Genomic DNA, 24687 nt, shown 5'->3' with positions numbered 1-24687 from the left:
ATTACAGGTGTGAGCCACCATGCCTGGCCAGCCTTTAACTGTTTTTATTTTTATTTTTTTGAGATGGAGTCTCGCTCTGTCATCCAGGCTTGAGTGCAGTGGCGAGATCTCGGCTCACTGCAACCTCCGCCTCCCAGGCTCAGATGATTCTCCTGCTTCAGCCTCCCAACTAGCTGGAATTACAGGCATGCACCACCACACCCAGATAAGTTTTGTATTTTTAGCACAGGTGGGATTTTACCATGTTGGCCAGGCTGATCTTGAACTCCTGACCTCAGGTGATCCACCGCCTCGGCCTCCCAAAGTGCTGGGAATTCAGGTGTGAGCCATGCGCCTGGTAAAATTATATAGCTTAAAAAAACAAAACAAAACAAAACAAAAAAAACTTGCTTTGAAAGCTGAGAGACATCTAAGCAGCAATTTTGTCCTTGCACCCACTTCCACAGTTCCTTTTCTTACCATTTCATGTCTGGATTACTACATTGGCCTCTTTGCTTAGACTCCTAACATTCATTTGCTTTCCTTCACCCCATTTTATGGTGGACTGTCAGATCAATCTTTTAAAGATAAATTTTATAATGTTACTACCTGTTGCCTATTGGATTAAAGCCCTAGGGGTGCTTTTTTTAGTCTCACTGGCAGCTGACATTAGTGATTTTTCACCCTCTTCTTATTGCTACCCTGTGTTGATGGCCAGTTTCCAGGTGGGCACCTGTTCCACTTGCTTTCACTTCTGCCTACCTTTGTTCATTGTAGAAGGTCCTTTGCACCGTCTCACTCACTCTAAATCAGGGTTGTCCAGTCTTTTGGCTTCCCTGGACCACATTGGAAGAATGTGATCTTGGGCCAGACATAAAATACACAATCACTAATGATAGCTGAACTAAAAAAAAAAAAAAAGAAAAAATTGCAAAATAAAATCTCATAATGTTTTAAGCAAGTTTATTACTTTGTATTGGGCCACATTCAAAGCAGTTCTGGGCTGCAGGTTGGACAGACTTGCTCTAAATTCTGTCCCCTTCTTTAAGATAGTTCTTGACCATCCTATCCCAGGTTCATTTCTTTATTGGTGGTTGGTTGCTCTTCCTTTCTTCATCTGTAGTAAGCTGTGAATTCTAACAGTCTATACTACACTATTAGGCAGTGTGCTTATCTTAAAATTACTTGTCCGTTTGACTCTGGTTTTTCTTTTTAATCTTTTAAGTTCCTTCAGGGCAAAGAATGTCTTTTACTGCTTTTTTTTGTTTTTCCAGTAGTGTCTAATGCAGGCTGTGCGTTTTAGGGTTTGTGCAAGTAGTACTTTTGGACATCAGCAAGTACTTCAAATACTGAAATTCATTTTTTCAATAGTCAGAAAAGCAATGTTGATTTCCCAGTTGTGGGAGAGAGATCAGATTACCTCATCTTGTCCTATACTCTGCAGTCTCCTTGATTTCATCCTTAGTGGTGGAAGTGTTATTTAAAGGCATTAGATACAAGTATTAACAGTGCTTAGAAAAGGTACTTAATAACCTGGGAAAACCTTTAAAAAATCTGTTAATTTATATACTGCATAATTACAAAAAAATCTGTTAATTACGCAACAGATTAAAGTTTGCTTTTTTAAAAAGCAATATATTAGATTTCAGCCAAAAGAGGTATTTTGTTAAGACACCACCATGTCTATGGAAGTCTTTTTTCAGTAGTAACCAGTTGCAACAGTAGGATAAAAATTTTAAGCAGTAATTACTACATGCCAGATTGTGATGATACCTAGTAGAGAAATACAAAGAAAATTATTGCAGATGTTGATTCTTAGATGGTTTTTTTGGTGATTTGAATTAAATTAATGAGAACACAGATTTTAACATTTAAAAATAATCTTTACATGTAAGTATTGAGTAACATTAAGTGGATGCAGGAAGTAATCCACTTTACTCTGCTTATATGTAGATTATTTTTAATACCATGAATATATACATTTATGTAAATGTGAAATGAGAATTTGGAAGATCTTATTCCTTCACTGAAAGAGAAGGTGAAAACTTAAAAATTTTTTGCTTTATATACTTATTTTTAGTTAAAAAAAAAAAACTGGCTTGTGATGGAACACTGAACATTTTTAATATTCCTTATTTAAGCAACAATTTTCAAAATGAGTTGGAAATTTATTACAGGTTGGGTATCTCTTACCCAAAATACTTGGGACCAGAAATGTTTTGGAATTTTTTGATTTTTGGAATATTTGCATTATGGTTACTAGCTGAAGAGCCTAATCCAGAAACATGAAATCTGAAATGCTCCAGTGAGCATTTCCTTTGACTGTGACATTGACACTCAAAAAGTTTTGGATTTTAGAGCATTTCAAATTTTGCGTTTTTTTGGGTTAAGGATGCTAATCCTGTATCAGCTTGCTTAAAAATGTTTGAAACTTAGGACATGAGCTCTTTTCTTAAAATTGCTATTAACTTTTGCCCTTTTGAAATTCCATTGAAGTGGCCAGGCGCAGTGGCTCACGCCCGTAATTACCAGCACTTTGGGAGGCCGAGGCGGGTAGATCACAGGGTCAGGAGATCAAGACCATCCTAACTAACACGGTGAAACCCTGTCTCTACTAAAAATACAAAAAATTAGTGGGGCATGGTGGCAGGTGCCCGTATTCCCAGCTAGTCAGGAGGCTGAGGCAGGAGAATGGCGTGAACCTGGGGGGCGGAGCTTGCAGTGAGCTGAGTTTGCGCCGTTGCACTCCAGCCTGGGCAACAGAGCGAGACTCTGTCTCAAAAAAAAAAAAAAAGAAAAAGGAAAAGAAATTATGTTGAAGTGAAATGTATCTGCTTGAGAGATAGGCCTTATTTATTTCAGACCACCATACTCTCAGTTTTTATTTATTAGAAAATTAGTTTAAAATCATAACAAAAGTATATTTTGAAACAAGTAATCCACAATCCCAGTGCACTAGCAAACACCCTTTTGCTTTTATTTTTCTTTCCAGTCTTGATCCAAAAGGGAAGAATGCATGAGGAGAAGCAGTCTTTACATATACAATTTTGTATTTTACTTTTAAAATTTAATGTTATTTTATAAATATTACGTGTAGTCATTATGGCCATTTTTGGTGAGCCTGCATTGTTGTGCTATAACTTACTTGCTTGCTTATTCATTTCTTTAAAGAGACAGGGTCTCACTGTGTTGCACAGGCTAGTCTTGAATTCCTGGCCTCAAGTGATCCTTCTGCCTACCAATATGCTGGGATTACAGGTGTGGTCCACTGCATCAGGCCCACAGCTAATTTATTGTTGAATACTTAGTTTGCAGTTTGCTTTCAACTTTTTTTTTTTTTTTTTCCCTGAGACAGAGTCTTGCTCTGTTGCCCAGGCTGGAGTGCAGTGGTGCGATTTTGGCTCACTGTAACCTCTACTTCCTGCGTTCAAGCGATTCTGCTACCTCAGCCTCCCGAGTAGCTGGGATTACAGGCGCCTGGCCACTACACCTGGCTGATTTTTGTATTTTTAGTAGTGACAGGGATTCACCATGCTGTCCAGGCTGGTCTCGAACTCCTGACGTCAAGCAATCCGCCCACCTCAGCCTCCCAAGGTGCTGGGATTATAGGCCTGCTTTCAGCTTATCTTATTCTTGTTTTAAATTTTAATTTTTAAAAATAGAAATGGGGTCTTGACATGTTCATGTTGCTCAGGCTGGTCTCGAACTCCTGAAGTGACCCTCCCACCTCAGCCTCCTAAAGTGCTGGGGTTACAGGCATGAGCCACTGCATTCAGTCTTAGCCTCAACTTTTTTTTATTCTTACAAACACTTTGAATGTAGATTTTTTTTTTTTTTTTTGAGACTGGATCTTACTCTGTTGCCCAGGCTAGAGTGCAGTGGCATAGTTATGGCTCACTGCAACCTTGACCTCCCGGGCTCAGGTGATCCTCCCACCTCAGTCAACCTCCTGAATAGCTAGGACCACAGGCATGTGCCACTACACTTGGCCTTTTTTTTTTTTAAAGTTTTTGTAGAGATGGGGTGTCATGTGTTGCCTGGGCTGGTCTTGAACTCCTAGAGTCAAGCTATCCTTCTGCCTCAGCCTCCCAAAAGTGCTGGGATTACAGGAATCAGCCACCACACTTGGCGTGACTCTTGATACGTATGTAGTTTCTGAAGCCCTTCCAAAAGAATTATGCTAACCAGGAATGGATGAACTTGCCTTTTTTTTTTTTTGAGACGGAGTCTCGCCCTGTCGCCCAGGCTGGAGTGCAGTGGCGCGATCTCGGCTCACTGCAAGCTCCACCTCCTGGGTTCATGCCATTCTCCTGCCTCAGCCTCCCGAGTAGCTAGGACTACAGGTGCCTGCCACCACGCCCGGCTAATTTTTTGTATTTTTAGTAGAGACGGGATTTCACCATGTTAGCCAGGATGGTATTGATCTCCTGATCTCGTGATCCACCCGCCTCAGCCTCCCAAAGTGCTAGGATTACAGGCGTGAGCCTCCGTGCCCAGCCAAACTTGGCTTTTTTAAAAGATATGTTTTAATAAGTTAAAACTTTAAATAAAGCTTTAGTATAACTTAATATCAGTATAGTTCTTAGTATTTGTAAAAGCACTTCATATACTATCTCACTTGATTTCACAACAACAGTCTGTGGTATGGAGAGACTAAGTTGTGTGAAAAATATACAGTTTTTACAAGTAAGACTACCACATGTGATTATCAGTGGTTACCAATCAAACTTCTTCATTTCAGTTAGTTCTGAAAGGTCCTTTCTCTGAGTTGATATCATCTTCTCTTAATGTACTGAGAGTGTGGTGAGATATATACTAAGAGATTAAGAATTGTTTTGGTTGTTGGTCTGTCTTACCAGCTAGTTAAATATCAAACATTCATCTCCTGCATTGGCTACATTCCAGTGAAACTAAGCTTGTGTTGTAAGTTAGAGATGCTAGATAATAACATGATCAAACTGATCACGTCTGCAAGGTTGGCACATCCATATTAGTAGTATTTCTTAAGATGCTCAATTTCTGCTCTGAGAGACGCTCTGTGCAGCCTGTATTGAGTGTGTAATTAGCTACCTAATATTTTATTCCTTTTGAGAACAGAGTAGTTGCTAGAGAGCCCTTTTACTGTTGAGATAATCACTAAACCTCATTGATAAATCCCTATTCAAATATTAGTGGTGGTATGGTCAAACAAGTCTAGGCAATAATTGTCTTGCCTCTTTGCAGTTCCTGAAAAGCCGTAATCATGGTTCTTGTAGTGTTGTTTTGTTGGGGTAGTTAATGTAATGAGATTTGTACTGCCATGGCCTAGGTGATGCCATGATCACTGTGTCTGATAGTGTGACATAGGAGTGTTTCATTGACAGACCATTAGTATTGTCTATTGGCTGCTGCTTTGCTCTTTTAAAGAAGGATAGTAGCTGACTTTTTGGTTACTATTTCAGCATTGTATTATGTCATTACATGTGTTATCTCTTTCATTGTACACAATAGGTCATTTTGTAGGTGAGAAAAAGCAGAAGAGGATAAAGGATAGAATTCACACAGCTGGGATTTAAAACTAGTTTAAAATAAAGTGATTGCAGAGCATTCATGGGTCTTTATCACTGTTATTAAAATAAACCTAGAGTTTCTTGATATTCTCCACTTTTTATTGTCTTAATCCGTGTTTTAAGGGTTCTTGGTGTAGGATTTTATGACACGATTGATTGTTAAGTGTGGTTTTGCGTATTGTTCTTTTTTGTTAGATGGAAAGGAAAAAAGGTGTTTCCAGACAAAATTTAAAAGTGTCTCAAGTGGCTGACATTGCTTGTAAACCAGTGCTTGCCTTCTGTTTTGTTTTCCAGAAGCCTCGTGAATAAGCTTACTGATTTTTTTTTTTAATTTTCATAAGTTTTTTTCTTTTATAAACTTATGATCCAGGACGGGATAAATAGTGTATGTGTGTGTGTTTCTCCCAGAGATTTGAGAGCAGACACTATTGGTGGTGCAGTTAGGAATTCCACTTAATGTGACATTATAAGGAAGAGTACAAGGTCTATTTATTGTATTGCTGGGGATGATAGGACTCCTCAAGTCTTGGTTCTCAGTTTGTAGATCTTGAAATGGACTGTTATTACTAATTCAGATGATTGGGTTATGATATTGACCCCACACTAACCAGAACAACAAGAGACTAATGTATGAAAACCAAAATGCAGTCTACTGATTTTTTTTTAAGGAGAAAAAGCAACTCTTAGATGGACAAGGATAGTTGTGTTTGGTGATTGGCATGGTTGGCTATAGGAGGAAGCCAGTTCCTCTAAGAATATGGCTTGGTAAGCAGAGTTGGAGCCAAGGAGATTACTTGGGTGTTGTTAGTGTCCAGTGTAATTAAGCTACTATCTAACCAGATGTATTGATTGCTTTAATAAGAATAGGCTTCTTTGTGTGTTGTATGCCCTGCCCTTAAATGTGTCACCTGGATAATACTGGCTACATCTGACTCCTTGGGTCTCCTTTGCTTTTATTGGACCAATTCCTAACTCCTGTTATCTTCTTTTGGAATTGTCAAATTGTTTAATCCTCTTACTACCAAATTATTCTTTAAAACAGACTCTGTACATCTCTTTTGTGATCTGTTACTTTTTCCCTTGTCAAAAAAACCAGTCTTTATTTCCAAATTCTTGATGGGGTGGATAGGGACTATCTTTTCATAGGTTGGATGCGTTTACATTTTTGGTTATTGTGTGTTAAGTGAAGATTTGGCAACTGCTGGTATTTATGCCAGTGGGTTGGCAAACCAGGATATTTTATCCAATGCTGTGGATGATGTTACCTGCAGAGAGGTTACTGTTGAATTTGAAATTGTACTTGGATAACACATTATCATTTGCTTTTATAATTCAGTAGTTTCTGGCTCCTTTTAATATGATCAGATTTGAACAGTTAGGTATCTTTTAGCTGACTGTTGAATATAAGTGATTGCTGCTAATTCTCAGTAAGCTCAACACATCTAAATTGATTTGATTTTGCAGAGTTAAAAAAAGCCAGTTTTTTTTTTTTTTTTTTTTAAATACAGAAGGGCTATGAGACAAATTTGGGGAAAAGATGCAGTGGAACAGAGGTAATTACTTTTTTTCAAATTCAAAAGGATTTTACTTTCATCACTTACTTTTAAATATTAGAAATGGAACAAGAAGTGTTTCTTGAAAACAAACTCCTAGAGAAGTGTTTCAAATATACAAAAACACTTCCACATATTCACAACTGTGTTATTGCTGCTTAACAAATCACCCTAAAATTTAGTGGCTTAAAACAACACAGTGTGTATGTGTGTGTGTGTGTATGTGTGTGTGTTTTAAGAGATAGAGTCTCACTCTGTTTCCCAGGTAGGAGTGCACTAGTGTAATCGTAGCTCAGTGCAGCTTCAAACTTCTGGGCTCAGGGAGTCCTCCCACCTCAGTCTCCTGAATAGCTGAGACTGCAGAGGTGCGCCACCACTCCAGACTAATTTTTAAAAAGTTTTTTGTAGAGCTAGAGTCTTGCTATGTTGGTTGCTTAGTCTGATCTTAGACTCCTGACCTCAGCCTTGCAAAACACTGGGATTACAGGTGTAAGCCACCATGCCCTTCCTAAAACAAGACAGTTGTTTAAGCCTCACAGTTGCTGTAGGTTAGGAACGTAGGCATGGCTTTCCTGAGTCATCTGCTTCAGGGTCCTTCAGAAGCTGCAGTCATGATTTCAACTGTGGCTGCCTTCATCTCAAAGCTTGCTTGGAAAAGGTCTGTTTCCAAACTTACTCATGTGGTTGATGTCAGAATCCATTCTTGGCTGGTTGTTGGACTGAGGATCTCAGTTCTTAATTGTGTGTAAATGACCCAGGGCAGAGACAGAGTTCAGTGGGAAGCTGTGGAGCAACAGCTTTGTATATGTAGCTGTTGTCCAGAGATGTCTCTCTCTTGGCTTCATGTGGCCTCTGTAGGGCAGCTCACAACATAGCAGTTATCATCAGAGTAAGCAATCAGAACAGTAGATAGAAGAGGACAAGTAAGATGGAAATCACAGCTTTTGTAACATCTTGAAAGTAACATCCCATGACTTGCCTTATGTTATTTCTTAGAGGCATGTCATAGGTCTAGCCCACAGTTAGGGGAAGGGGATTACATCAGGGCATGAGTACTTGTAAGTGAAGATCATTAAGAGTCATTTCAGATGCTGCTAACCACAGCAGTTGAGTGTAGACTCCATATGTTTTGGAGGAAAGGGAGAAAGACTAAGATCCAGAGACTTTTAAGAGCTTTGCTAATTTTGCTTCTGTCTTTGCCCAAGCACCTTGGTTCAGTCTTTTGCTTTCTTCCTTTTTTGCCGTAGTGGCAAAAACCACAATTACTTTTGCACCAACCTAATAGCACTTTGCTTCATGTTTGCTGTGTTGTTGTTTCCTTTTGAGAGAATTTACCCTGAAAATAGCCTTGCTTATGTGTTCACCTGCTTCTGCCGGCTTTGCACATTATGACAACCTGGTATACTATCATGAAAGGTGACAGGATCCCAGAACTGATTTTTGAGCTGAAAGGCTGCTGCTTTCTGTAAGCAATTTTACAAATTATGGACAAGACTATATTTACATATGTAGGGTGGAGGCTGGTACTTTTGGAAACCGTTCCTTGAGGTTTTTTGTTTGTTTGTTTGTTTTTTGAGAGAGTCTTGTCTGTCGCCCAGGCTGGAGTGCAGTGGCGAGATCTTGGTTCACTGCAACCTCTGCCTCCCTGGTTCAAGCAATTCTTGTGCCTCAGCCTCCTGAGTAGCTGGGACTACAAGTGTGCACCACCATACACAGCTAATTTTTGTGTTTTTTAGTAGAGACTGGGATCTCGCCATGTTGGCCATTCTAGTCTCGAACTCCTGACCTCAGGTGATCCACCTGCCTCAGCCTCCCAAAGTACTGGGATTACAGGCATGAGCCACCACACTGGGCCCCCTGTTCCTTGAGTTTTAAATAAAGATTTACAAGTTTCTGGGAAGAATGAACTCTTAAAAATTAAAGGACAAGAATGGTTTTGATCACCTTAGCGCTCTTTGCACTGTTATGTGGAGCATAAAACAAGTGAGGCCCTCCTTACGCTGACATTCTTTCTTCTGGAATACAAAAGAGTAGTTGCTCTTGCTTTGCACAAAATAGGGGAGGAAAAAAAATCAGAATTTTAGTTGGAGAAAGGGTATAACCAATGGGGAAAGAAATTTTATTTGTAATCTTCGGACAGGACATTTTTCTTTCTTTCTTTCTTTTTGTTTTTGGAGACGGAGTCTTGCTCTGTTGCCCAGGCTGGAGTTTAGTGGCACGAACTCAGCTCACTGCAACCTCCCCTCCTGGGTTCAACGGATTCTCCTGCCTCAGCCTCCCAAGAAGCTGGGACTACAGGCGACCGCCACTATGCCCGGCCAATTTTTTTTTTTGTATTTTTAGTAAAGACAGGGTTTCACCGTGTTAGCCAGGATGATCTTGATCTCCTGACCTCGTGATCCTCCTGCCTCGGCCTCCCAAAGTGCCGGGATTATAGGCATGAGCCACTGCGCCCGGCCTTGCAGCGGACAGGACATTTTTGAGACTAAAAGGAGAAAAATAAGTTTAAAAATAATTCTTGAATTGTCCTTTGCATAGTTTACATTAATTTTCAGTATCCCCTCTGTGACCTGATTTGACAGTTATTTTACCTAGGTGTGATGTTTTTGAATACATTTATTGAGAACCTGTTGTGCTAGGCACTCACCAATAATATTTCTAATCATCACAGCAACTTGAATGATGTTTTCTTTATCAATGAAAAGAGAATGAGGTTCTGGGCAGTTTAGTAAAATTTCCTAGGGCACTTCAAAGTTGTCTAGTTCAGTGCTTCCCGACCCTAATGCTTAGCGTTGATCAGGGCTCTTTCCCATTTTACCCTGATCCCCACCCTCCCCCAAATGCCCTTAGGGCAATAAGCGGTATACCAGGAAGACTACTACTTATAACTGTTCATTTTCAAGGAAACTTAAGTATCTGCGCAATTAAATACCAGACAGATGTGTGTTTTGTCCTAACCTTGTTTAATTAGTAAACAACAAATTAGGTCCTTAAGAGCAAAGTGTGTGGCAAACTGCTTTGGTCCAGGCAGTAGCCCATGTCCATGAGATAGATTATAGAGCCACTTAATCTATAGAGCCACTTAATCTATAGATGAATCTATAGAGCCACTTAATCTATAGATGAAATCTATAGATGAATCTATAGATGAATCTATAGAGCCACTTAATCTATAGATGAAAATTATGCTGAGAAACCCAGAAATTAGATTTGGGAAGCAGAGATTTATTTTAGTGAGAGCAGAGTTTAATTATTTTTCCATTATCATTGGGTTATGGGTTAAATGGGAAAGGTAAACCTTTATTGTCAAGGAGAGGAAATGTTTTGTGCTTTCTGATTTTTTATTGTGTTCCTCTGAGAAATTCAACTCTCCAGGTATTTTTGTGCTCAAAAATGGTGGTTAAATACTATCTGAAACGTCTTAGTTTCCTGTGTAATAGCAGTTGAAAACATAATTAGAGGAAATAAGAGGGGGCATTTTAGCCAGTAAAGCTGATGACCAGAACCAAGAATTATAGAGTTCTGTGGAATTTTACTTTGTAAGCCTGATCACTGGTGCTTTGATCTAAAACTGTGCTGTGTTTTGCTTGAAGGGTACTTTGCATTTTTTTTTGTTGAAGCTAGTATAAACTTCTCATGTTGGCTTATGGCCAGCGATCCCTGTGTTTCTCTGAAGCATGGAGTGATTTGTGAAGTCACTTTAATGGCATTACCAAGTATTGTTAAAAAATTAATGGAGGTTAGGAGATTTTATTTCCCTTCCAGTAATGAAGGGGAATAGCTTTTCTGTCCTTCCAAAATCTTGGAATAGCTTAGTGTTGTGGTTGGGAAGTATTTTGGTTAATGGAGTCTCTGTGTATAAAGGAAGTGAATTTTGCCTCTGGCATTCCATAGCTGAGGTTCCTAGCTGGGTTCATGCTCCAGCTTGAGTAACTTTGTCTGGTAGTTAGTACACATAGAGAAGTGTTTTAATAGTTGTAGATACTTTCTTTTCAATAGGAGTCTACTTCGTAGTTAACTAATAGGGTCACTATTAGTTCCTTCCCCCCCCTCCTTAAAAATCTTGGCATGGGTTAAGTGAGTAATTCTAGTTATTTAAGTTGAGCCTCTATTGGATGGTTTGATCAGTGTCCCCACCCCTGTCCCCACCTTGCCTTAGGCCTCTCTGTGACTTTTACCAAATATATAGTAGTGCTCTGACCACAGTTGTGTAGTTAGAACACTTTAATTAAAGACCTTCAGGGCACGTGAGCATCTTCAGTACCCTTGTCTAAAAGAAAGTGTTGACTGCTGTACTTTCATCCTTTATGAATTCTTTAAAAGCATCTATTATTTTTAATTTGCAGCAGCTCTTGCCAGGTAAAAAGTTTTGGGAAACAGATGAATCCAGCAAAGATGGACCAAAAGGAATATTCCTGGGTGATCAATGGCGAGACAGTGCCTGGGGAACATCAGGTAATCTAGATCTAGCATCTGTACTGTGATTTATGCCTGTCTTAGAGCTCCTTTCCTCAGCAATTGGCAAGTCATGAATTTTACATCAGTGACATAAGCATGTCAAGCAGTGTCCTCTCCTGTAGTGTAATTGCCATTAAGGAGCTTATATGATGTAATTTATTAAAACATAATTAACACAAAATCAAATCTTCAGTATTTTTTGAAGTGCTAGCCACAGGGGAATGGTCTTATTTGAAACGACCATAATTTCAGCTGTAACGTTTTGTTCTGTACTGCTGTCAGCATACTTGGAATTAGAAAATCCACACCTGCCATTTGAAGTTCATGTTTCTTTTTCTCCCATTGCCCTTGTGTACCGTGTATGGAATGATCTATCTTTAAACGTGATTGGGACCAAATCAAGTCACTGGGCACGGACATTCTTCTGGCATACTACCCCTGAAGAGGGATGGGGAGAACTTATAAAGGTAGACACACTGACAGCAGAAAAAGTGACAGATGTTAGGGAGGAAGGAGACAGAAAACCCAAACAAGTGTCGTGTATTACAGCACAACGTAAGCATGGAACCTCATGATGGCAGTGAATTATCAGAAAAGAACAAATTACATTGTTTTTAAAAAGGGCAGTAAAATCATATTTTGTTTTAGTAATACTAATAAAATATATTTTAAAAATCCTTTTACTTATAAAGGGATAAACATTTTATCCACTCAGCTAGATAAACCAGATAAGCGAGATAAACTGTTGTATTCCTCTGCTATCCCGGATAAATGAGGAGTGTGTTCCATTTCCTTAGCTTATGTTGAATATCATACAGCGAAAGACATGATAGGAGGTTTTGGCTCAACTGACCTTGGCAAGTTTCCTGATTCCATTGGTTTATCCATGAGACGTCACTCATAATTTGTTTGAGCCTCTGGCTGCACTGTATCATGCTTGTGTATCTTTTTTGTAGATCATTCAGTTTCCCAGCCAATCATGGTGCAGAGAAGACCTGGTCAGAGTTTCCATGTGAACAGTGAGGTCAATTCTGTACTGTCCCCACGATCGGAGAGTGGGGGACTAGGCGTTAGCATGGTGGAGTATGTGTTGAGCTCATCCCCGGGCGATTCCTGTCTAAGAAAAGGAGGATTTGTAAGTTGGCTTGAGGAACTTGTTCCTATCTCTCTCTCTCTCTTTCTTTTTTCCCCTAAAGCAAAACATGCCTGTTTAGTTTCCTTAGATATTCACAGCATTAATTACAGGGTATTTTCAAACAACATTTGTTGTAAATAGAACTCAGCAAACATAGTAGGAGATGTAAACTAAACTTTTAAAAACTAAACTAATAATGTTTTCGGGGGGACACATTGATAGTCATGTGAGATGAGAACTGCAATCTCGATCACAGTTCATTGGTCTATTAGAAAACACCATTTTTACTTTAAAATAAAAACAAAAGGAGGGTGGTGAAGGAATTTAAAACATAAAGCTGATGATGGGATGTTAACAGGGAATTCCAGGTTTGAGAGCAGTGATTTGCCAATACCTGAGAAACCTTAATATAGATCAGATTATAGGGCTGTTCTTGTTTTGTTAGCTACGATTTAATTATAGAATCCTCTTTGGCCCTCCTTGAACGGCTTTGTTTCTCACACCTGGCCTGTCAAGAAGTTAGGGATTCTGTTAATTCTTTCTTATGAATTTTCCGATGCTAAATTGTAGTCAAATAAGTCTCTGTGTCTATAGCCTCTTTCTTTTTAAGTCTTAAGCATTTTTCCGTGAGCATCTGTGATAACCTTTCTCAAAACAATTTCTTTATCATTAACTTTCTATATTGAGAAGTCTTAAGATGTATTTCCATTTGAGTCTTCCTCATTTTGAATTCTGTGACTGTTGTCATATTCCAGGTCACAGATAGGAAGGCCGTGAGAGGCACTTGAATCTGTCTTCCCTCCCTTTCTCCTGTCTAAACGTGTTTTGTACTTTTTCAAAGCCATTTCTCCGAAGTCATTTCGGGCTGATACACCTGATAGTGGTCATTTAAGAGATTTTAATATAATTCTTTCTCACAAATTATATTAATAATATTATAACTTTATTTAATAGCATTTGTTGCTCAGTATTTCTTAGTGTTATACATCTTTTGCTAGGTATCAGAGGCTTGGTCCTGTTTTCCTTAATCCACGTTAAATTTTGTTAGAGAAACAGTAGTTCATTTTTGGTGCAGCTTCCTCAAGTGTCAAGTGCAGTTCTTAAGTACTAGCTATTCTAAAGCTGACCTGATTGCTTTTTGGTGTTTTGACCCTGCAGAGACCTAGGTCGGGTTTAGTAGCTTGTGAATCAGATAGGAGATGGCTCCTTTTATTTGAACCTTCCCAAGGGGCTGCTTGGGAAGAACAAGATCTACCCTTTGGATGTGAGTTATTTCTCTTTTTTCACCCTATCCCCAGCTCACCTCTTTTTCTGTCCTCACTCTTTCCTCATCTTATGAGCACAGATTCTTCAGCAGAAATTAGTGTTGTGCGTCAGTAGGTTGCTAGTGTGGTGAACTGGAACCTGTGACTCTAGCTGTGAATTCTCTGTCGTGTGTTATCAGTTTCCAATTCTTGGGCACTAACCAGGAGGCGTGTGCCTGCATTACTGTGAAGCTTGTAGGAGGCAGAAAAATAGTTGGAATTAGGAGAAAGATACATGGTGGGATTGAATCATTTTGCCACTTATTTTTCTCTTTTTAAACAATCATCTCATACAGTTATTTTGATGACAAAAACTGTATCATTTGTCCTGGGAGACTGGTGATTTACCTCTATTACAAAAGAATTGTGACTAGAGGAGGTTAAGACTTCAGGCTAGATAGATGGGGTCAGAAGATTGGACTCTAACCATCAAGATAATTTACTGAGCTTCTGAGGTATGCATAAAGATAAATGAAAATTTTGAGGTATGCATAAAAATAAATGAAAATTCTCCAAATTTGTGTTCCAGCTTCTTTTAGAAGGAAGATCGTGGGTAATGGAATATTATCCCATAGTTTAACTTAGATTGTATCTATAGAGTGATAGAAGCAGACTGATCTAGTGACATTAAGCCACTTGTTGGCATATACAGTCTTCTGGTGTCTGGAGACCTGTGGCTCAGTGAACCAGTTATCTTTATTATCGTTATTATTATTGAGATGGAGTTTCACTCTCGTCGCCCAGGCTGGAGTGCAGTGGCATGATCTTGGCTCATTGCAACCTCCACTTCCAGGGTTCAAGCGATTCTCCTGCCTTAGCCTCCTGAGTAGCTGGGATTACAGGTGCCTGCCACCATGGCCAGCTAATTTTTGTATTTTTAGTATAGAGACGGGGGTTTCACCATGTTGGCCAGGCTGGTCTCAAACTCCTGACCTCAGGTGATCTTCCCACCTTGGCCTCCCAGAGTGCTGGGATTACAAGCATGAGCCACTGCGCCCGGCCAGTGAACTGATTATCAGCTTTGTGGTTGTATCCTCTTGATTTTATACGTAACCTGGCTTTGCTCTGCCTGTTGGTCAGGATGACACCTGACCAAAGCTCTTTTTGTGGAAGCCTGGGTCACTTTGTGGTTGTCATAGTATGTATGCCTCTTCTTGAGGAAAGTGAGCCTTTTCTTTTTAAGTCTAGTCTATCATTTAAAGTGTTGAATTCAGAGAACCAGGAAGATAGGATATCGGCTTCTTGTAGATAATTGTTCTAAAGGAGGAGTGGTACTTGGTAGTATATGGGGTCAGGGCATACAGGTATTTTTACTTTTGGGGTAGCTGTATCAACATTAACTCCAGTAAGCCTCACTTTAATCCTGAGAGCTGAAAACATCATCTCTGACAGTATAGTGATTGTAGACCTCAAAGCAAGTAACTAAGAACACTGACAACAGATAATCTATACTCTAACTTTTCAGGTAAAGGTGGTTCAGAACTAAAATAAATCTCTCTGTAGTAGTTTACCATTTTCAGTGAACTTTCCTGCTTATAGCTAGATTGAAGCTGTTTAGCTCTTTGTCTAGCTTGAATTCATTTTGATTGTACAAATGGTCTCCGTTTAGTGGTTTTGGCTTCTGTGATAAGAGTACATTCTGGCTAACAAGAAGAATCTGGCAACCGTATTTTGTTCTGAGCATTCACTGTAAATTTTTGGTAGTATTCTACATAGGAATCTCAAACTTCAGGAGAGCAGCTTTCAGAATAATAGAGCTCAAAATATCAGTCAAATCTTTTACTTTTCTTTTCATATCCTTTATTTTATTTATTCTTGGAGTAGAACAGTTGCCCGCCCCACAGCCCCCCATGGTTCAGGGTGGTTACAAAATGAGATGTAATTATTGTTTTTTTGAGGCCCGTGGGTGAGATTGCCATCTAAGGACCCTGCTGTCTGGAATACCAGCTGATCTTTTTCAAATAGGTGGAAGCCTAGCCAGCCACAAAGTGGATCATGATTTCCACCTTTCTGGTTTATGGTGCCCAGGGAAATGAGAAGACCACTCTAAACTTCGATTAGGGTAATGACCAACTGTAACCTCACAGAAGAAAGATTTTTAGAAAAAATATATTGGGAAGGTCTTTCTGTTTGTTCTGTAGAGAGTATCTGCTTTTTGATCTAGAGGATATGTACACATTCATAGTGTACATCTATTTGGGCCATGAAACTTAATGACTTGTTTGTCGAGGTTTCACTGCATTTACTTTAGGTAATCAGTGCTACTACTTTACTTTCATAGGTTTTGTTTGAAAACTTCCGTACAGTGTAATGCAGATAGAAGTCAGGGGTTTGAGTTTCCAATGGACCTTAATTCATCTGCAAAATGGGGATAATCAAAACATGACAAAGTAATTCATATGGCTATGTAGCATATGTGAAAATGCTTTGTAAACATTAAAAGTCTTACTACTCAAAGTCAGTGGGCCAACAGCATTAGCATCGCCTGGGAGCTTATCAGAAACTCAGAATCTCAGATCATACCTCAGAGCGAATGAATCAAAACCTGCATTTTGACAAGACCACCCAGATGATTTGTATGCACATTAAAGTTTGATAAGCACTGCTATCATATACATATCTCAGAAAACTCGGCTGGACAACGAGTCTAATGATTAGAGCCTTAAAAGTTTCCTGGGGGAAAAAACATAGTATGTCCAGCAGTTTTTAAGCCTTGGTGGGGAGGACTGGTGAGGGCACTGTGAAAAAGGCAATGGGGAAAAAATGTGAAAATTGGATAAAGTATTTTTTTAAAAAGACAACTGTACTTTCATGAATTTCCTTATTTAGTCCTTGGAACAACACTTTGAGGTAGATACTATTGTCTCTATTAATTTATAGATGAGAAAAATGAGTCTTTAGAGGGGAAGTGGGGGACTGAATTCAAACTTTGTTCTAATTTTAATTTTTAGCTATATTGCTTTCTACTGTGCCATACTGGCATTGTTTGTGAGTAGAAATCCTCAAAAAAGGATCAGATTTAATATGTTAAATTAAGAAGTATTTCACGTGGCTAGCAGTTTCAAACTTATAATTTTTAATATTTGAAAAAAATTTTTTTAAAAAAATTTTTTTGAGACAGTCTCTTTCTGTCACCTGGGCTGGAAGGCAATGGTGTGATCTTAGCTCACTGCAACTTCCACTTACTGGGTTCAAGTGATTCTTGTGCCTCAGCCTCCCAAGTAGCTGGGACTACAGGAGTGCATGCATCCACCACAGCCAGCTAATTTATATTTGAAAATTTGAATTACCAGTAGAGCTTGGCATTGTTGTACTTTAAAGGAATTAGACATTTCAGTTATTTGGCATTTTGTGAAAATGGGTAAGTGTGTGCAGGAGAAACCAATGTTTTAGTTAACACTGTTACAGTTTTTGGACTCAGTGTGTCAAGCAGGTATAAAATACTTCTTTGTAGAAAGAAGGGAGGAAAATTACTAATCCCATTAAATATGACTTCTGCTGTGTGAAGCTTTCTTTTAAGATCACTGCAGTAAGAGTAGTAAATAGATTTGAAATCTTCTGATTTCATTCAGAATAGATATATTAGGAAGTATTCCCCCCTTTATGTGAGTCTTTTGAGGAAGCCGAGCCATAAGTGCATGGATTCTGACCTCAACAATATGTAGTCCTAACTCCATCTGCTTTTCTCCCAGTTCTTTGATATTTAGCAATTTCTCTGCCTTTCTGTAGGTATGGGATCTCTCAGCACCCATCTTGGTTCCACTCTTGAGATTTCAATTGGGCCAGGCCACTTGAAATTTGAGCATTTTACTGAAGTTTGTATTTGAGCACTATAGCTTTGAGTTAACATTCAGCTAAAGAAAGCCCATAATTAAAAGATTCTGTTAAGCCTTTTTAATTTATTCATTTAGCTAATAGACTTTTCCAGTACTGTATGTCCTAGATAATATGTAATAAAAAAGCAAATCACAAACTATGCCTTTCTGATGCTTATGTTGAATTTAATTACCTTGTTTCTTAGTTGTGGATACTTATCAGAGCTATTTGAGCAGAAGCTTTTCACAACATTTGCAGGAACCTCTACATACCAATCAGATCAATCTCTGGTGCAGAGGGTGGGCTCAGCCACCTGTGAATTTGAAAAAGATTGCGTTGCTTAACCTTAATCATAGAACCACTGCTTTGTGAAAATGACAGTGCCCCTGGGAGGGCCATATTGGCTATATACTTGTATTTGAGATTTAAACCACTTAATTGGGACATTTAAGATTTTTATTCTTGATGTCGTGTATAGTATTACATAAGAAATACCATCCCAGTGCGTCTATTACTACTATTATATTACATTTGTGTAAAATGGCTTATCTTTATAAAACTTTTACACATGCATTATTTCATTGTTATTCATAGTAAACAAAGTCTGAGAGATTGAATAACCTGTCCAAAGTCCTGTGACCAGTAAGTGTTAACAGTTGGGATAGAATGTAGGTTCTGTGTACCCTGGTTCAGTACTTTTTTTTTTTTTTTTTTTTTTTTTTTGAGACAGAGTCTTGCTCTGTCGCCCTGGCTGGAGTGCGGTGGTGCGATCTTGGCTCACTGCAACTTCCGTCTCTTGGGTTCAAGCGATTGTCCTGCCTCAGCCTCCTGAGTAGCTGGGATTACAGGTGTGCGCTACCACGTCTGGCTAATGTTTGTATTTTTAGTAGAGATGGAGTTTCACCATGTTGCCAGGGTGGTCTTGAACTCCTGACCTCAGATGATCCACCTGCCTCGGTCTCCCAAAGTGCTGGGATTACAGGCGTAAGCTACTGCGCCTAGCGAGTTCACTACTTTTTAAAAGACTGGGCTAGGTGTTATGGCTTACACTTGTAATCCCAGAGCTTTGGGAGACTGAGGAAGGAGGCCCATCACTTGAACCTAGGAGTTTGAATTTAGCCTGTGAAACATAGCAAGACCCCATCTCTACAAAAAATATAAAAATCAGCCAGGCATGGTATGTGCACCTGTAGTCATAGCTGCTTGGGAGGCTAAGGTGGGAGGATTGCAAAAAAAAAAAAAAAAAAAAAATCACATAGCTGTGAATAGTTTATCTTAAATATTTTTCAGAAGTGTAAAATTTTCATAAAACTTAACAGCCCATTTATACCTTTCCTATTGTCTCTAGGGTCTTCATGTTTTTAAGATACCATTTTAAGTATCTTGAACCTGATAACTGCTGTCTATTAATGAAATAAAGACAGGGTCTCACTTTGTCCCCAGACTGGAGTGCATTGGTAGTGCATATTTTGTTTTTAGCATTCACTGTAAATTTTTGGTAGTATTCCCCATAGGAATCTCAGACTTCAGGAGAGCAACTTTTAGAATAATAGGAGAGCTCAAAATATCAGTCAGGTCTTTTATTTTTATTTTCTTTTCATATCCTTTATTTTATTTATTCTTGGAGTAGAACAGGTGCCTGCCCCACAGCTCACTGCAGCTTTGAACCCCTGAGCTCAAGTGGTCTTCCTGCCTCAGTCTCCTTAGTAACAAGGACTACAGGCACATGCTACCTCGCCTAGCTAATTTTCTTTTAAACTTTTTTGTAGAAACGGCGTCTCCTCTGTGTTGCCCAGGCTTGCCTTGAACTCTGGGCCTCAACCTAGATCCTTCTGCTTCTGCCTCCCAAAGTGCTAGGATTACAGGCATGAACCACTGCATGCAGCTGATACCATCTCTTAATAGTAGACTTTTGACAGAATGGTTTCCTATTTGTGCTTTTGTTTTTACTCAGAAGTCAGACTTCTGCCACCTGTTTTTATGGAGAGCCATTGTTGATTTCTTGAGTTTTTTTTTTCTTCTTCTTTTAAGTAAACTCTCTATTGAAATATGACCTATGTTCAGAGAAGTGTACGAGCCATAAATGTTCATCTTCTTGAATTTCCTCAAAATCAAAACACCCATATAACACTTACCTAGATCAAGAATTAGAAAATTCCCTTGGGTCTCCCACGCTCTAAAAGAAGGAATCTACTATTTTGGTTAGGCATCAATAGTTTATTCAGAGTAGAAAACCAGGTATTTTGTAGGAATGGCCTGTACGATATTGGTAAAATGCAGCACATTGCAGGGAAATATTTGAAAATCTGTCCCATGGCAGTATGAACTGAGAATGTAAATTAGTGACTTAGAGTGCAACTTAGTGGTCAAGATTTCAGGCCAGGCCAGGCATGGTGGCGCATGCCTGTAATCTCAGCTGCTGGGGAGGCTGAGGCAGGAGGATCACTTGAACCTGGGAGGCAGAGGTTTCAGTGAGCTGAGATCGCACCACTGCAATCCAGCCTGGGCAACAGAGCAAGATTCTGTCTTAAAAAACAACAACAACAACACAAAAGAGATTTCAGGCCATTCAGCTTATAGATGAGCTGAGCAGGTTCTCAGTAAAGCCCTTGTGAAGAGCCCCTGAGGAAAGATAATGCAGAGCATTGATTTGACTAGTGCACATCCCCTGCAACCAGCTGTCTTGCTTGTTGAAACTTCCTACTGCTGCTTTATCCTCCTTTCTTTCCCCCCCTTTTAAAAAATAAATAAATAAATAAATAAATAAATAAAAGAGTTTTACTCTTGTTGCCTAGGCTGGAGTGCAATGGCGCAATCTCAGCTCACTCCAACCTCTGCCTCTTGGGTTCAAGCGATTGTCCTGCCTCTGCCTCCTGAGTAGCTGGGATTACAGGTGCTGCCTAATTTTTGTATTTTTAGTGGAGACAGGGTTTCACCATGTTAGCCAGGCTGGTCTCAAACTCCTGACCGCAAGTGATCCTGCCTGGCCCTTCCAAAGTGCTGGGATTACAGGTGTGAGTCCCTGTGCCTGGCCCTTTCTGTGCATTTTTGCCTACAGACCTTTTGAACTCCTTTTGAGAAATTGGAGCTGAACTGTTTCTTCTGAGCCAGTGATTTGATTTGTAGACTTATGGAAGAAGATGACTTAGGCTAGGCAGTGGGATGATTCTTGTAATATTCTTTTGCTGTTGACATTAATGGTTTCTGATTCAGGCATAGTTGTCATCTAGACCATATTACCACCCCCGGGACTCTTACTTAATGATGATAAAGACAACAGGAAGATCATTCTTATTTTAACAGTTCAGTTTTGCAGGATTTTTTTGTTCCTTTTAATTTTCTTCATCACTTTTAGCAGGCACTGCAATCAGTGCTAGGGATATAAAAATGAATACACAGCTTTAGTCAGTTTTGCCTCTGCGGGTATGGAGGAAGCTATTGCCTTTGGATATTTTAAAAGATCTTTTTGTCTTTAGAACCCTATCATATTCCCATCTCAGCTTTGGGGAATCTCAATGTGGTGCGTAATTGGCTATCGTTCAGTCCTTTTGAATCAATAACAGCCACATACTTTAAAGATTGTATTCTGAAAGGCACATCTCAATGGCCAAATCAAAGCTATGATTTACTGTCTTGATGCCACATGAAGCTAAGTTGTATATCCTTTCTCAGTTCCTTGTCATATTTGTTCCTTTTTTATATTATCTTTTTCTGTATCACATTTGAACAGAGAATAACTTCAGAAGTAAAATGGGCTCTAAAGTAGTAGTTGAAAGGTTTAAGAATGTCAGCCTTTCTGGGCCAGTGATCTCTTAAGAGCGTCTGTTGGTTTTGCATCTACAGGCCCATCCACAGTCAGTCTATTTATAACTGAGTGTCGGCTGCTGTGTCCTCCATTGTTGATTTCTCCCCATTGACATTTGGTTTTGGTGACTGGAAATGCTTTGCAGCCACTCCGATCTTCTATTGAGTGGATCTTGCCTTGTACCAGGAACTTGAACTTGGTCCATGTGCATTTCTCTTCCTTAAACTAGGAGTCAGTGGTGGGGAAAAGCAAGGCTGTTTCCCTCTAGTTTTGCAAAAACAAAGGTTAAACCCTTAACCCTTTGATGTAAGGTTCTGCAAATCTCTTTGTACTATGTCCAGTCACTATACCAAATCTTTTCTTTTGGAAACCAAGGGTCACTATACCAAATCTTTTCTTTTGGAAACCAAGGTACATGTACTTTATATGTCCAGGGCTTAACTTGGGATGTTGGTAAGAGGAGATAGACTTAATTTCTGTAGAAGGCAGGACATAAACATGACATGTCTAGCACTAAATTCTTTTAGGCCCAGTGTTTCAAGCTTTGTAGTTTGAAACACTTGAGACAGAAATTCTCTTGTGTCAAATGCTTCAATTTAACATACTCCCACTTAAAGATCTCATGAATAATCTTTGTTACCGGTAGATGGTAGAAGATAGTTATTAGAGTACTTTTGGTGAAAGAATCTCATAGTTAGAGTTAACTTGTTTTGAGGCATTAAAAAACTTAAGGGTCATCAGAGAATTGTTGATGCATACCTGTGAGGCTTATAGGGTAGAGCTGGGAGGTGACGCAAATTGACAGGGCATATATCCCAAGATCAGGTACAGAATAATTGAGTTGATATGATGTCAGACCACACTTGGCTCAATATTTAGAAGTAAGGGAGGAATTTACATAGTGCAGTGGAGAAGTATGAAATTCTTTTTACAGGCATAATAATTTTTTTTTCTATGCTATTAACTGTCATACCTGGGGCTTATTAAGAGTCATGCTATTATGTAGAGTTAGGTTTGGGAGTAGAGAACTTGACCAAGAGCTATAGAGTTATGGCTGGGCTTTGGGTAGGAAGGAAAAAAAGGAAGGAAGAAAATGGGTTGATGGGACATTGGATATAGTAAGACTGTTCTGAACTCTGTAACATAAATGTATGTCTGTCTCCCCCATTTGGCAAGACCTTCTGCAGTGTTCCTGCCTCTGTGTTGTTTGTTAATTAGATTGTAATGTGTGAAAGGGCACAACACCATCCTCTTCTGAGTAGCATCTAGTATAGTCTGGTGCCCACAACGGTTGCCCATTATTATTAGTTGATGACGATTAGTGAAGCTGAAGCTATTTTTTAAACAGGGCCCAAGGGATGCAGACAGTGATGAAAACGACAAAGGTGAAAAGAAGAACAAGGGTACGTTTGATGGAGATAAGCTAGGAGATTTGAAGGAGGAGGGTGATGTGATGGACAAGACCAATGGTTTACCAGTGCAGAATGGGATTGATGCAGACGTCAAAGATTTTAGGTTTGTATGTTTTACACTTCTGATTTTTGAATGTGGGCTATGGGGTTTTGTTTGTTTTGATTTAGTTTTACTTTGATTTTCGTTTTCTTCCCCTCCTCATGTTTTCTTTTTAAGAATCCAATCTAGTGTAGGCTATGCTACAAAGATTGTAAATTAACTGGAGAGGTGGAATTTTGTAAAAGTTGTCAATGCCTAAAGCATTGCCAAAATGGTAGATTTTGCATTCGCATAGAACTCTACAATTTGAAGAAGGGTTCCAGAGAAGACTATTTCAGTGATTCTCAAATATTAAAATCACCTAGGATAGATGCCTTCAGACCTTTCTTAAGTTTCTCCCAAGTTACTGTATTAGAGAGCTATGGTTACTAATGGAGTATGTCATATCCCTCTGGTGATTTAGAGGGAGAAACAGTTGAGAACTTGTGCATTATCTCATTTGAGTCTCATGAGCTCCTTTTGAGGTAGGTGGACCAGGTATCATTTTCCTCATTTTGAAGAACCAGAGATGCAGCTTAAATGATTTGTTCTTAATCATATCTCTTCTGCAGATGCCTCTCATCCCATCTCTGGTCATGATTAATTTACAGGTTTTACCCTATTATTTAACTTACACAGTATTAAAATAATGTATATTTATCTTCCACAGTTGGCACGTATTCTTCTTGAAAAATCTATAAAAATCCTTGTCCAGTTATATACAGGTAGAGGATTTTTTTAAAATCTCCAGTGTGATAGTACAGGTAGAGAATTTAATTTTGAGTAATTTTAATATCAGTCTAAAGCTAATGTGTGCGTGCACGCGCGCACGCGCACACACACACACACACACACCCCTTTGCTTATTCTAATGTCTGCCAAAGTAAAAATGAAAGTGTATTTTGCACCATCGTTGTAGGACAAATATTAGTTGTTTCGTATTCCTAATCTAATTATCGTTATGTTGCATGTGTGAATAATTACAGTGTTAAACATTTTTAAAATTATTTATTTAGTTTTTGGAGACAGGGTCTCACTCTCTTACCCAGGCTGGAGTGCAGTGACATGAAGCTCACTGCAGCCCCCACTTCCTGGGTTCAAGCAATCTTCCCACCTCAGCCTCCCGAGTAGCTGGGACTACAGCCACGCACCACCATGCCTGGCTAATTTTTATATCTTTTGTAGAGACGGGGTTTCGCCATATTGCCTAGGCTGGTCTTGAACTCCTGAGCTCAAGTGGTCTGCCTGCCTTGGCCTCCCAAAGTGCTGAGATTACAGGCATGAGCCACCATGCCCGGCCTAAATTACAATCTTTAGAAGAAATTTAAGGCACAGGGTAATAAATACTTACCTAAGGTCTTTCAGATGAGTTCAGGTGTCCTCTCCACCTTGAATATCCAGCAGCCTATAGCAGTATTTTGTTGTATTATTAAATGGGGGCTGGTGGTGGTGGTGGTGAGTGTGTGTGTGTGAGAGAAAGAAAGAGAAGGAACCAGAATAATATCTTTAATATGTACCAACTACTGGACTACAGGATTTTTGGGGGGTGGGGGGGTGAAAGTGGAGAAGAACGGCATTGAATGTTGCCATAGGCTAC

The 24687-nt window shown here is 39.3% G+C and overlaps 1 protein-coding gene across 34 annotated transcripts in view; it reads left to right on the top strand.

Moving 5' to 3' along the window:
• The window catches only part of PUM1 (pumilio RNA binding family member 1), a 136609-nt gene that overhangs the window by 49181 nt on the left and 62741 nt on the right, over nucleotides 1-24687 (top strand). For 27 of the 34 annotated variants that reach the window (XM_021938624.2, XM_021938623.2, XM_003891469.4 and 24 more), the window contains exons 4-6: nucleotides 11428-11536; nucleotides 12496-12674; nucleotides 22948-23114. In XM_021938624.2, the coding sequence (XP_021794316.1) occupies nucleotides 11428-11536; nucleotides 12496-12674; nucleotides 22948-23114 (455 nt within the window). The remainder of the gene's footprint in view (nucleotides 1-11427; nucleotides 11537-12495; nucleotides 12675-22947; nucleotides 23115-24687) is intronic. The other 7 variants (XM_009203404.3, XM_009203407.3, XM_021938631.2 and 4 more) reach the window with 2 other exon arrangements.

The sequence above is a fragment of the Papio anubis genome, chromosome 1, assembly GCF_008728515.1.
Source record: "Papio anubis isolate 15944 chromosome 1, Panubis1.0, whole genome shotgun sequence".
Classification (NCBI taxonomy): Eukaryota; Metazoa; Chordata; class Mammalia; order Primates; family Cercopithecidae; genus Papio; species Papio anubis.
This window is presented reverse-complemented; position numbering and strand designations above follow the sequence as displayed.